Genomic DNA, 13,915 nt, shown 5'->3' with positions numbered 1-13,915 from the left:
CAGCACTGTAACATTGTGAAATGCAGCCTATACGGCTCTCGCATGGGTGCACATAGAAAAGCTGTGCTCACACACGACGCTTAGACACACTGGCACACACTTTTAGCTTACGTGTGGACATTTACACACAAAAAGGCACCCGAGCACAAAGTAATCCCCTCGCTTCGCTCTCTAACACTCCCTGTTCTAACCTAAAACTGGGAGCAATTTTTGCTTGAAGGCTGACACAAACACCAAGCTACAAGCGGCACAGGCTCTTTTTTCCCTTTAAAACAATTTCTCACATTTAAAACAAGCCTCGTGCAGTTTCGTTTTTTTGTTTTTTGAGTAGCAAAGTTGTTCATCTTAGTGAAAGAGCATTAAAACCATGACCTGTTTTGATAGGTAAGGCAGAACACACAGGCAGAAATAGAGAAAGACAGGAGAATGGGGGACTGAAACACAAACTAAACAATATCAGCCCCCTTGCTAAACTGTAGAGAAATGATTACAGAGGCTCTATGTACAGTATTTCCCTCCACGTGTGTCTCACTGTCTCGCTCTTCCCCTGAAATCACATTAACGGATGAAAGTAGCTTCTCCTGCTGCTGACTCGTTGCTTTGAAATGGAAATGTATCTCATTGGCTCCATACACTGAGTGCACACACACACACACACCCACACACCCACGCACACACACAAGGAACAGAGTTTGCACCTTTTCCCAACACACTCTCACAAAAAGTGGAGGTATGCTCAAACAGAGTCAAAAGCCCAGACTCACTCTGCCCTTAAACCATGGAACTAAGCGTGAGAAAAACTGAAATAACACTAATATAACATTAACAGACACATTAGCCTGCTTAATGTTAACCCGTTAGCCAGCTATTAGCCTACAGCTGATATAAAATGTCATGCTAAAGAGCGGTGCCAAGGCAGAAATAATGTAACAAAAGTGCTACAATAACAGAGACATTAGCCTTTAGATTCATTGGACAACAGCTCCAAATACACACATTTCCAGATGTAAAACAGAAAGTTGCAATAATTTCTACTCTTTCCACAGTAAAACTTTTTGTACTGTCTTAAGACTTCAATTCCTCCAGCAAAATTCAACCTGGCCCGACTACAAACAAAGTGTTTATCCCATCATAATTAACTAACTTTAACTTTTATAACTTTAACCTGGCAAAAGTTTGTTTTTCTTCTTTTAAAAATTACAATTGCACAATGTATTTCTATTGTGCGGCTCTACAAGGATCCTTTACATCAGACCCGTATCTTAAACTAGCAAAATAAGATCAATATTACGACCAGAAGGCTAAATTTAAAGGTAAGTGGTTGGAGCCACTATGGTGATGGCAGAAGGAATGCATTTGCTTAACTACACCACGACTATTCCCAAGAAATTAAATCATGCTGCCTACAGACTTGGAGGTCCTGCTGGTCACGAGCAACCTCTGAATTAAACAGTCTGTACGACAGCTGCATGCAAATGCAAATCGATATGTGCGTGGAGTATTTACTTCTTGAACCAAAGCTACAATAATTCATTCCACTACCATTAACACAGCAAACGAACTGAAAGAAATGGAAATTATGTACTTTACTGAAATTGGTGAAAACGTTCCATAGCTGTTGATGTTCTGAATAATCTGTCAAATTAAATTTGGATATTGGTTTTCATGGATGTCTTGTAGTCACACCACCCAATCTTTCATTATGAGCTCCATTTAAGAGGTTCATTTCATGCTTATTTTTAGAGTTGGCTGGCTGAGTAATCCAGTGTGTTATGAAATAACCGTCAACTCCCACCACAGCGAGGCATCAGCACAAGGTGCAGAAAAACAGCCACAACTGCTCCTGAAGTGGAAGGATTAAATGAGTTTTAAGGGCGTACTGTTACTTGTATTATGATGCTGCAGGAATTTAGGCAACACACTGCTTATTAGGTGCATGCAGTGTTGTCATCTGTTCAAACAGGACATTTATGGGATAAGATGAAAAAATTAAAGACACCGAAATGAAACTAGATGCTACTAGCCGTGCATAACAGACCAGCAAACCTCAAGGCTGTCGACAACAACACATTTATAAGGTTAATTATGTCAGGTTTCGAACTTACTTTAAGCTTTTTTGATAGTCAATGACCTTATTAACAGATCAGATTTATTAAAATACCTATTGAAAATAACAACCTTAAAGCAGGTATTGAACATACTTTCCATTAAGGCCAGATTTCTGTTTTAAAAAAGTTTACCATTCTGGTAATGTTTTGATTTTAAATGTCATGTTTTTATGACCTATTGGGAAAAAATCATCAAATTTAACAGAAATAAATACTTTCAAATGTCCATCTTTGTGTAACATAGAGCTCTGGAAAAAATGAGAAGCCCACTGCACTGCAGCCCCATTAAAAACCTCCTGCTTATTCCACCAAATACTGATTTCTGAACGCATCCTGAGTTAAAACATTAGTATTGTTGTTTCTAAATGAACATAAACTTGTTTTCTTTGCTTTATTTGAGGTCTGAAAGCACAGCATCTTTTTAGTTATTTTGACCATTTTTCATTTTCTGCAAATAAATACCGTACTACATTTTTGCTTTGAATTTTAGAGACACGTTGTCAGTAGTTCATAGAATAAAAAGAAAAAACAATGTTCATTTTACTGAAACATTTACCTATAAGGAGTAGTGATAAAGTTCCTGAAATAAATGGATATTTCAATAATATTCTAATTTATTGGATGGGTCAGTATATTTTCCTTTATTTTCTCATCTGTATATTTTTCTTTCTTTCCTCACTTCAATCATGAACATATAGAGAGTTCAATAAATAATGTAGTATTTATTGCCAGAATTAAATATCTGAGTCCAGTCATTAATATCCCCACATTTTAAGGCCCTGTTTGTATATGCCTTTGGGTCACTTTAGTGAATTTTCCTCACGTATCTAAGCAATAAATTTGGGCGCGACAGGATTATGATGTCATTAGTTTATGCCCGACATTAAGAACTGAGTAATGCAAGATGGAAAAGTCATTCCTGATTAATTGCATCTATTCAGGAATACATTTTCATTTTCCCTTTTGTGTTGTCTCCTCCTACATTCAAGTGCCTCTCCCCTCCTCTCATGCTCAATCTCTCTTTAGCATACTGCCTTTCTTCTCTGCCTCAATCGCTTTCTCTGTATTCACACACATTCCCCGTTTTTCTGTCCCAGTATTCCCCTCACTGTCCTCTTCCCCTGCGTAAGCGTACTCTATGTAGGCCATGGCTCTTTTTAAAACCTGTGTAACTTCAACAAAATATTAAGTCAATTAACTCAAGGATCACACGCTAGAATCATAAAAATGAACCATGTTTTAATGGTATATTCCTTATTTGCTCTTTGACGGCTAATTTGAATTTATTTTCTATGTTCTGGATGTGATTTTGAAATCTAGATCTGGGATTAAAAAAAACATTGCTTCCACAATTTATTAAATATCTCCACATATCCATATTTTTCTTTTGACCACAGATCAAACGCAGACCCTTTGCTCTGTTGAACTGTGTACGATGTGCTAGTTAGCTGTACTGAAGACTGTGTGTGTGTGTGTTTTTGCTCATCTCACTGGACAGCCAGAAGCACTCTCAAGTGCCTGAAAATCATCAGTACTCGGTGAGAAGAGTCTCCTTTGCTCTTTGCCAAGCTCCGTTTGTTTAAAATGCGCTCTGTCTTTGGTGTGACTAAGGAGGATCAATTACAACACAAGCACCTGAAAACGTCGAACAGAAATTTTTTCTTCCACCACCTGCAGCATGAGTTTGTCTGAGCGCGTGTGACTCTTATAGCACATCTCTTCCTCACACAATTAAAAGCTACGGCTAAGCATTCCCAGGTTTCTCATACAGAGACCACAGGAAGTTAAAAGCAAACACATTCCCACTGAATTCCTAGCAAATACCCACAGCACCCCACACACTGCTACTATTACAACCTGTGAGCTCTGAACGTTTTCCCTCAGAAAACTAGCTAAACTCAGTAGAGCTGCCATGTTTTTGAATTAAAAAATGTTTAAAGTTGGCAGAAAATTTGAAAATATAACCAGGTTTTTATAAGATATTGGAAGACAATACTTAAACACCAACTATTAAGTCGTTAAAAAACACAAACGTAAGAAAACACAATTAATATAATTATCAGTTTTTTGCACTTCAGTTGTTTCATCGTAATTAAAGTGTTTTTTAATCCTTTATCTATGACTTGTCACTTCATTTGCTGAAGATGTAGACCGACAGGATACACCTGGCTTCAGTCTCGCTATGTGTTGCTATGTTGCCATTGTGCTACCAATCATTTCGCCAAAGAGACTCTTTATCCTGTCTTTAAATCACTGATACAGGTGTATATAAATAAATTACGCTTAGCCTGGTGGGCTTATAACACACTGTGGGGGAAACTTGCTGTAAGGTTTGAAAAATAACTTAAACAGTTAAAATGCTCTTTAACACAGTAAGTAAGTCCAAATGCTAGAAATGTACTTTTAAGCTGCTTCCAACAGTCTGATTATAAAACTCTGAGCTGACCAATTTTTAAAAAATAGAATAATAAAAATAAAAATTTGTTTTCATAAGTAAATAAGTCGGGCATCTCAAAAAAATTACATTAATTTTGAAAAGTAATGTATATGTTTATTTACATTTCATTCAAAACATAACTTGTAAAAATGATTTAAAGTCTACTCAAATATTTACAAAAACATTAAAAAATGAAATCCTGCTTCAATTGTAATTACTAAGCAGCCTGATTTCAATGGTATTTTGACCAATTATCTCAATCTTTTAATGGTACCGAACCTTGAGCCTGGAAGGCCTCCCTGCCATCACCCTAAATTTTAGCCTTTTACACAAATTCTTTTGATAAATTAAAATCAGATCTCTAGTTCCCGGCAAAAGTAAAATGCTGGGTTTTTTTGTTTAAATATACTAGTGAATAGTGTGAATAGTTTTGCATTTAAGTTTATTAGTATTTTTCTGTCTTTATTTTCACAGCTCCCAAAGTGCAAAAATCCACCATATGTCACTGAACGTTTCTCCATTTCTCAAAATAAAATAAAATGTGTTTAACATAATATTTAAAAGTATAAACAAACTTTCCTCTGTTGTTTTAAGTGTTAGCTGTTCAATAAAAATTCATTTTTATCATTTTGTCTGCACACTAAAATGTCAAATTATTGCTTTATAAAAATTCATATATCTTCATAATTTATGTCATTACCTTACCAAATTTTAAATCGTATTTGAAGATGGCAACACATACTTTTACGGAAGCCTCTAAGCATCCTACTAATCACTAAAAGTGAGCAGCAATTGTTGCAAAGAGCTAATTTTCCCCTTTAAACTTTGCAAAAAAAATGTGCTATTACTAGTAAGAAAAAGCTAAAACCATGGTTCTAAAAAAACCAAAGAAACAATCGATGCATCATTGGTAAATAAACAAAAGTCACATAAACGCACCAATCCAGGAGACTTAAATTATATTCTATAAAGATACGTAAAAGATGTCTTATGCAAGTGCTGGACATTTATGGTCACTTGTTTATAACTGTAACCCTTCAAAAAATTATCAGGAAAATCAAAACAAAGATCCCAATAAATTAGGATGGCCTGGTATTATACATGTTTTGATGAAAACCACAATGATTTTAAAGAAATAAATCCAATGCTTTTAAGCATAGTGGGGTAAATGTCACTGCCTGAGGGGGTGGGAAGCTTGCATTTGTTGATTCAACCAAACCTTCTTCGTCACATCAAAGGCTGCCTGAAAATAGCTGAAGAGGAAGCAGACCTTTAAACAGAATAATGATCCACAGCACACAAGGAAATCCACCAAGGAATGGCTTTAAAAAGCAGAAATGGAGGGTTAATGGAAATGGCAGAGTTAAAGCTCAGATATGAATCCCACTGAAATATAAAGGGCAGGAAATGTGAAAACCATCAAGCACACCGCAGTCCAAGTTATCTTGTTTGAACGACCGGTCAACGTTCAGGTGGCTGGTGTCGAAGACTGGTGGGCAGGAACGCAGACCGCCCACAGTGAGGTCTTTCTGCTACATGCTGTGTATACTTCAGCAAAAGAATAACCTCTTAATATTCTTAATAAATAAAAAAAATCTTAAATATTTGCTAAATTACTGAGTGACATTTTGTTCACAAAGTGTCAAATGTCTCAAAAGCATCTAAAATCCATAAAGGCATCCTTCTACCATTATGACAATATGCAGAAAAGAGATTAACCAGAACAGATATTCTGACTAATTTGTCTTTTGAGATACAAGGCCTTCCAAAAGTATTCATACCTATGGGACATGTTTACAATTTGTCATTTTACAACCACAAAGATAATTTTTTATTGGGATTGTATGTAATAGACCAACACAAAGTAGTGGATAACTGTGAAAAGGAAAGTAAGAGAGACAAGGTGCAAAGTGTATTTTTTTTAACAAATAATCAAAGAATCTTTTATAAGTTTACTTGTGCCTCAATTTGTCTATTTACTTACATTCTACTAGTAGCCAGATTTAAATGCCTCGACTTCATTAAAAACATGTTTATTTCACTTTGATTTGTTTATGTAGAACCTTTTAACATGACCCGTAATGTTAAACAATGTTGGGCACAAAAAACTAAATTCATTATCTAAAAAACACGGTTCACAATCCATCAAATTTGGTCGTACATAAGAGAATATTCAATTCAAATTTATTAGCATAAATGATTTTTGGGAAATATATGAATAAAAGCTGGAATGAGTCTTTACTTGGATCTATATTTTCATCTGTCACACACAGAAAAAGGTCATGAGATGTGACACAAGAGGATAAAACAGTATTGCTAGGACACCGTTCAGAAAAGAAAAAGTTAAAATCCTGGATCAGTGACAATAGTCAGTTTAAAAATGATGTCTTAAATGAAAACAAACCATTCTTCTGATTGTTTATGTGGGATCTGTCGGTTGGATGTGTTACATAAACCAAATTAGATGCAATGGAAAAATAGATTAGTAAAAAGAGCCTCTCACATTATTATTGGTCCAGATGTATTAACTTCCCTGATTTAGGTGTAAAGTAATCTTTTAATTTTACTGTGTTTCTTCTGAAAGGAAATATGACAAAGATTTGTAGTTGCACTGCCAGAAAAAAATCTGTGATGGAGGAAAAAAGGCAAGTAAACGCTCCAACCTCAAGGTTTTGGAGCTGGTCGACAAACATTAGTGGTCAAAATACCAAAAGATGGTCTGGAAAAATAAATCCTTTGATTTCTTATACTTCAATGTTTTAAAACATATTTGTGAGACACCCATAAGAATCAAATGTATTAGTTCATTAAAAAAATTTATTCTAAAACTAAGGTGTGAATAATTTATGGTATGACTAAAAACTAATTATTACCAAAAATAAAAATGTTAACTTAAAGAAGAAAACATTTTGCTAGTAAGAGGAAGCAATAAAATTTAAGAATTATTCCATGTTAATTTTCATTGTCATTTATGTATAATAAGCTGATATAACTACGTTATTCAGTGAATTGAAAGGAATGTAAAGAGTCCACATTTAACGACATAAACAACTTAATCGGAATGGATTTAATGCAGACTTGGTTTTGAAGGATGACGCTCTTTGTTGCCGTTTTCCCTCTGTACGGTTTTAATTTTTTTTACATCTCCCTGATCAACTCCTACACTGTGCCTGGTGGCAAAATAAACGAAAACAAAAATTATGTCTCTGTCACATCAAATTTACATCCCAATAGCAGGAAGTAATTGAATCCTAATTAAAATTTCATCTTTACAAAAATGGCCCAATAACACTTTACAACATTTGGTTGTTGTATTGTTGATGTTCCAATGGTAGCGACACGGACGATTCAGTTAAAATCAGTTGTTTCTTTGTATGGGATCCCCCCCCCCCCTGCATAAATACACCTAAATTACATTTCATATTTTTGTGTGTGAGATTATAAAAGCCTCGTGTGAGGCCAAATTTCTAGAAGCAGGCTGCACCTCCTTTGTCCTATTTTGGTCTTTTTTTTTTAAAACATAATTGTACCTTGGCACTGATCACTCCACCTGTACACCCGCTTCCCCTTGTGTTGTGTATTGTTGAATTTGTATCAGGCAGCCACCTCTTTTTTAATTAACTGTCTTCACAAAGCCAGTGTGTGTTGATGCGTGGGTGTACATGCTTGTGTGTCCCTCCCATGTGTGATATTAGTATGCCAAGCAGGAGGACAGGCAGCTAGTTCCAATATCTTGTTGTTTGGCATTGATTCAATGTCAGCTAATTGTCACCTTGTGCATGCACTTTAGTTTGTTTGGGTGCGTGTGCATGTAAATACGTGCGTTTGGGTCTAAGTGTCCTTATAAACTTTAGAAAGCTTTGAAAAGCAGACCTTTTACCACTCCTCACTTTGAAAACGGAACAGAAATATGTCATTGGGATGTCCCGTGTGTCAGGTAGTGTGAGTGTGTTTAGTAAAGTGAGTGTGTGCCCAAGTGATTAACCAAGTGCTTCATAGTCCCAGTGGGAGTCTAAAATCTCAGGCATGTTATTGTCAGATGTGTGTGTCTGTGTGTGTGTGTGTGTGTTCCAAAAGTGCCTTTTGTCCAATCCCCTGTAGAGTGCAGTTAACGATATATCAATTATATTAGCACTAGCTGGGTTTAATGGGAATTATGATCACAGCTGGACATGCGGACAACCTGTTGATGGGTAGACGGAGGTTATTTTAATACAAATGACTGAAAATGTGTGAATGCTTCAATGAAACGCCAACAATGTTTCTTTTGTTTTCATAATGATAGGCTTGTATTGAGCATAAAACTGTTTTCAGCATAATATTGTGTTTTATGTTACGTTACGCATTTATATTTCTAAACTTAATATTTTGATATTGTTAGGCTCATTTTATTTACCTAATAATCTTGTAAAAAAAAGCTACTTCAATGAGCTTAAACATCTTTTCCTGTTAAGGAATTGGGCAAGGCTTTAGGTTTCTGTGACATCTTTAGCAGACATTTGCAGAACATCAATAATGACTTGACTGTTAAAACTTGCAGTGTGATGTCATTTACACTGTCTAAAAGGCTGGCAGCCATTTGCGGTTTGAGGTTTGACTAAATTAATTATTGCCACCCTCCCTTCTGTCTCGCCAGATGTCTGGATGCCCTTTAATTTTCTCGTATGTTGTCTCACATTGTGTAAGACATTATCTGAAAGGCTTTATTTATTACCATTATCGTGCTCCATTTAGTGATGGACTGAACAGGTTACTTCATATTTACTGTAAATTCAGAGCAGCCTAATCTAATATACAGGAGCGTCTCAATAAATCTCAATATCTTTGGAAAGTGAATTTATTTCACTAATTCAATTCTGGTAAAGGTGAAGCTCATACATGGATCCATTGCACCCAGAGACATTTATTTCAGTCATCTATTTCTAAGATTATGGGTAGTATAAAACTATTTTCGTGAATATTAGAATTAATGTTAATACAAAAATATTAGCTTAGTGAAAGTATGTAAGCCAAGTTTTGGTGCTTTAAGCAGTGTGTGTGGCTCGAAGTGCTACTGGAAAACGAAATTAGCATCTTGATAAATTTGATCAGCACAGGGAAGCATGGAGGGCTCTAAAGATTTCCTGGAACATGGCTGCGCTGACTTTGGACTTGAAAAAAGTAACAGTGGACCAACACCAGCACATGACATGGCTCCTCAAAGGCTTCCCTCTGGGTTTGGATAATTCAAATTCTGTGCCTCTCCTCTCTTTTTCCAGACTACAGGACTTTTACTTTAATGACAAACAAGGGCATTGGAGCACTGAGCAACTATAAAGTCTTATTTCTCTTTAGCCCAGCTAAGAAATCTCTGACATTATCTGGCCTTACACAGTCCTGAACAGTTGTAGCCCAAATTCCAGATATGGCTCTTTCTCACTCCAGTCACTGACTTATGAGCTTTGCTGTACAACCCTCTCACTGCTGTGGTTATCCCAGCTGCTTCTTCACCTTCTTCTCCAACATTTTTCCTTTCACTCAACTTTCTACTAATAACCTGGGATAAGCATTCCGAGTTTTACGCTTCTTTAGAAATTACTTTTAGAAATCTGCCAAGTCAGCAGCCTTCTGCATGTTTCTACAATAACGTAACGTTTCAGTATATTAAAAAAAAAAAAAACATTTTATTAAACATATATAATACTTTAAATGTTTGAGGAGCTGATTCTGGGGTCATAGTCATGCAAATAAACACCTGGAATATCTCTTTGAGCGTAATGAATCTAACGAGTTTCAACTGCAAATTAATTAACTTTTCAATGATATAATAATTTATGCACATGTCTTGTAGATTCTAAAAAAGGGAGATATAATATATAATACAGCAAACAATTTCAAAACTCGTTTTTGTGAAAATTGGACCATCTTAAATTTCATGGCAGATAAGCTGAGAAAGAAAACGCACATACACATTCAGAAAAAGAAATTGGACTTGAAGTTAAATCACAGGTGATAAGAAGCAGTTGCTTCAATCACAAACAGCCTAAAAGACCCTCTATCATATTCATCAACGCACACGATTCCCCCTCAATCACACTTTCACTCAAATCCCTTTATTTCCAGGCTGACAGCTGGCATACATGCCTGCATACAGATACAGATGCCAAACATACTCACACTCATTCTCACACACACAAACACACCACAAAGTAAGTCTATGTTATTCAGAATAGATCAAAAGACAGGAAAAACAATACTGCAACTGAGACGTAGGTACTTATAATGTAAAGCACTTTGAAATGCCTTGCTGATGAAATGTGCTATACAAATAAAATTTGATTGATTGATTGATTGACTTATAAAGGATTTTCAAAACACTTTCTTAATTTCAGGGTGATGATGAACTTACGGAAGAGGATCAGGGCCACCGAAAAAAAAAAGTTTTTCCGGTGGCCCTGATCCTCTTCCGTATGAACTTGTTTGTGGAGAGGGAAAGTTTAAAAGACTATTGGAGGGGGACGAGCATTTTCAACAGGACTGAGGAGAAGTCCTCACAAAGAGGGCATTGACAAATTTAACACTTTCTGCTTGATCTCTCTCCGTAGCTGAACTCCAGGAGCTTCCAGTGCACATCACCTGCTGCATCACCGCTGATGCACAACATCAGCCCCCACCATCAACCTCGGAGAGAACCGAAAATCACGAATAACTCCGATCACGGGATTTCCTCTCGTGAAAATCCCTTCCTGTCTGTCTGTAGACAGAAGGCTAACACGGGCTGAGCCTGCTGTCAAGCAGAGAGGATTTCTAACTCTTGCAGATGCTAAATGTGATTTGGCTGGTGTGGTGATTCATTCTGGAGCGGCTTGTGTTGGTTTTGCTGAGGATATGAGGCCCTCGCTGCTCCAGATGCAACACTGAGTCCAACTTGGCCGCGCAGCGCTCTCCCACCTCTCGAATGCGCAAACACAAAACTGTGCGGGCTTTAGTATCACAAACACGCACCGCCACGAAGACGAGACACACACGCAGAGGACTCGGACCTGAATGCGCGTGCGCAGCCAATCACACTCCGCCCGCGCACGCGCGCCCATCCAGCCTCCATGTAGAAACTCCGTCACCCTCACATACCGACTCTGGCTGTTGCTGCGGAGGTCCACGCGTCACCTTCTTGAATCCGCGCACACGCAACGTCAAAAAACAACAATTCAAAAATATATATAAAACACTGTGGCAACCTCCAACTCGCGCCCTCACACAGTTACGCAGGTCCGCTCGCATGCGAGACGCAGATCCGCTAAATAAAAAATAAAAAAAAAACTCACCACTGGACGGGGAGAAATCCCCGACGAGGAGCCCCAACAGGAGGAGAAGCGGGAGGTCGAGTCTGAGTCCCCCCGATTTCTTCCCGATCGTCCTCCTCCTCCTCAGCGGCGGCAGCATCTCCGGCGCTCCCAAATCCATCATTTTGCTGCTAAATAAATCCAAGCTGGCTGTTTTTTAAAGTCCTCTCCCCACCTTGCCGCTCTGCTTGGCTGAATGAAGCGGAGGGTGGGGGGGGGGGGGGGGGTAAAAAGAAAAAGGCAGCCCCTTTCCTCTTTTTTTCCCCCCTTATTAACAGAAAAGAAAGAAAGATCAATCACGAATATCCCTCTCGCACATGTCCATGTTAATGTTTGGACAGGACAGCAACCGGTGACGGGTTGACGGTCTAAGATCGGGCAGCACGCCGCTGGTGTGAGCTGTCATAGCAGAGAGCGAAGGAGAGAGGCGAAGAGAAGGAGAGATTCAGCGGAAGAGAGGAGAGAGATGGTCGGTATAGGTCCGCACAGCCCGGCGCGCCAGCAACGACTGAGACTGGTGGAGGTGGAGGGGGGGAGAGGGAGAAGCAGAGGTTGGTCTGAGACGGGGAAAAAGAGAGAGGGGGGGAAACCTGGAGAAGAGGAAGAGGAAAAGCAGGTGAAGATATGCGCGGAAACCAGAAAAGGGGGCAGAAATGATAATGAAGGGGAAATAAGAAAGACGAGGGCAGGAAGGTTGAAGCAAAAGAGCGAGAAGAGAAAAGAAAGGGAAGTGTGAGAAAAGTGAAAAGGGAAGAGAAGAGAACAATGTCAAGGAGCAAGGCATTAAAGGAGCTATAAACAGGAGAATGAGGCTAATTTGAAGAGTGAAAGGCGGGATGGTCAGAGGGCGGCAGGAAATTAAAAAAGGAAGGGAGGAGATGGGATGCAGAGAGGGGAGAAGCGAAAAATACAAAGATGGGGGCGCAAAAGCATTGAATTAATGCGGGGGAAAGTTTAGCGTATCAGCAAATAACTCCATAAGGTTCAACACATATGCAACAAATATCCCACTTTCCTCATCACCTGTGCCTTTTGTTTCTATAATCATAGCGTGTGTATGACTAGACCCCACAGGGAGACACAAGCCAGTTATTGATCCCAACTCCCTGGTGGCATGTGTGAAGGATCACACTAATAAGATTACAATGCTACAAACGCATCATGAAGAATTAGCCGACTGAGCCACTAAGACAGCCAAGAGCAGCTTCACTTCACACGTTGCTCTAAATTTGTCCTTAGAAAAGCAGCGAAACGAAGGCCTTGACTCCATGTAACCTTTGACATCCCTCTTAGCTCTTTGTGGCGTAGAGATGAGGATTCATCCCTTGTTACCAACCCCACAGCAACACTCAAAAGTTGCCTCCTACTTTAATAACTTCAATCATCAAACATTTTGTTCATGTCACATTTGAGCAAATATTTACTCTCCTTTTTAGGAGGAGGGGGGGCAGGTTATGAATAATCCTCATGATTCATTTCAATATTTATCTATATGAAAATAAATCTCAAATTCAAACAAATCCATGTTTAGACATCCTAACAGGATTTAGAGGCTACAGTTGCCTGTGTTGTGTTGTAGCTTTTCTTGACAACATTTTTCACAATAATGTGTCACTGATCACTCGTGTTGTAGATCCACATCGGCAGATTTCAGACAGTTAACTACCTCAACTTGGATATCTTATCTTATCTTATCTGGTGTGTTTCTGTGCAACTTGATTCAGGTGTGTTTGGACCTGGACACATCTAAAAGCTGCAGGACATCGACCCTCGAGGCCTGGAGTTGCCTTAGAGTGTGTGTCTTTTAGTTAGTGACTGCGTGTGTGAGGGCGTGTGTAAGTGTGTGTATGAGAGTGTGTAAGTGTGTGTATGAGAGTGTGGGTTGAGCCATTTCACAGCATTACTGTGAGTCATCCATCAAGCTGGTAGCTCTCTGTACATTGGGCTACTTCGGTCATTGTGTGTGTGTGTGTGTGTGTGTGTGTGCCTTATTATTCATGTTTTGAGCAATATATACAATGTAAAATAAAAATTACTATATATATGTG

At 38.3% G+C, this 13,915-nt stretch overlaps 1 protein-coding gene across 4 annotated transcripts in view; it reads right to left on the bottom strand.

Moving 5' to 3' along the window:
- Window positions 1–12,419, bottom strand: part of LOC116718451 (CUB and sushi domain-containing protein 1) — a 431,730-nt gene extending 419,311 nt beyond the window's left edge. For 3 of the 4 annotated variants that reach the window (XM_032560407.1, XM_032560409.1, XM_032560410.1), the window contains exon 1: window positions 11,850–12,419. In XM_032560407.1, coding sequence (XP_032416298.1) covers window positions 11,850–11,991 — 142 coding nt within the window. In that variant the 5' untranslated portion in view covers window positions 11,992–12,419. The remainder of the gene's footprint in view (window positions 1–11,849) is intronic. The other variant, XM_032560408.1, reaches the window with a different exon arrangement.
- Window positions 12,420–13,915: the final 1,496 nt, after the last annotated feature.

Source organism: Xiphophorus hellerii, chromosome 4, assembly GCF_003331165.1.
Source record: "Xiphophorus hellerii strain 12219 chromosome 4, Xiphophorus_hellerii-4.1, whole genome shotgun sequence".
NCBI classification, from domain to species: domain Eukaryota; kingdom Metazoa; phylum Chordata; class Actinopteri; order Cyprinodontiformes; family Poeciliidae; genus Xiphophorus; species Xiphophorus hellerii.
The sequence above is the reverse complement of the archived record's forward strand: the minus strand, read 5'-3'. Positions and strand labels throughout refer to the sequence as shown.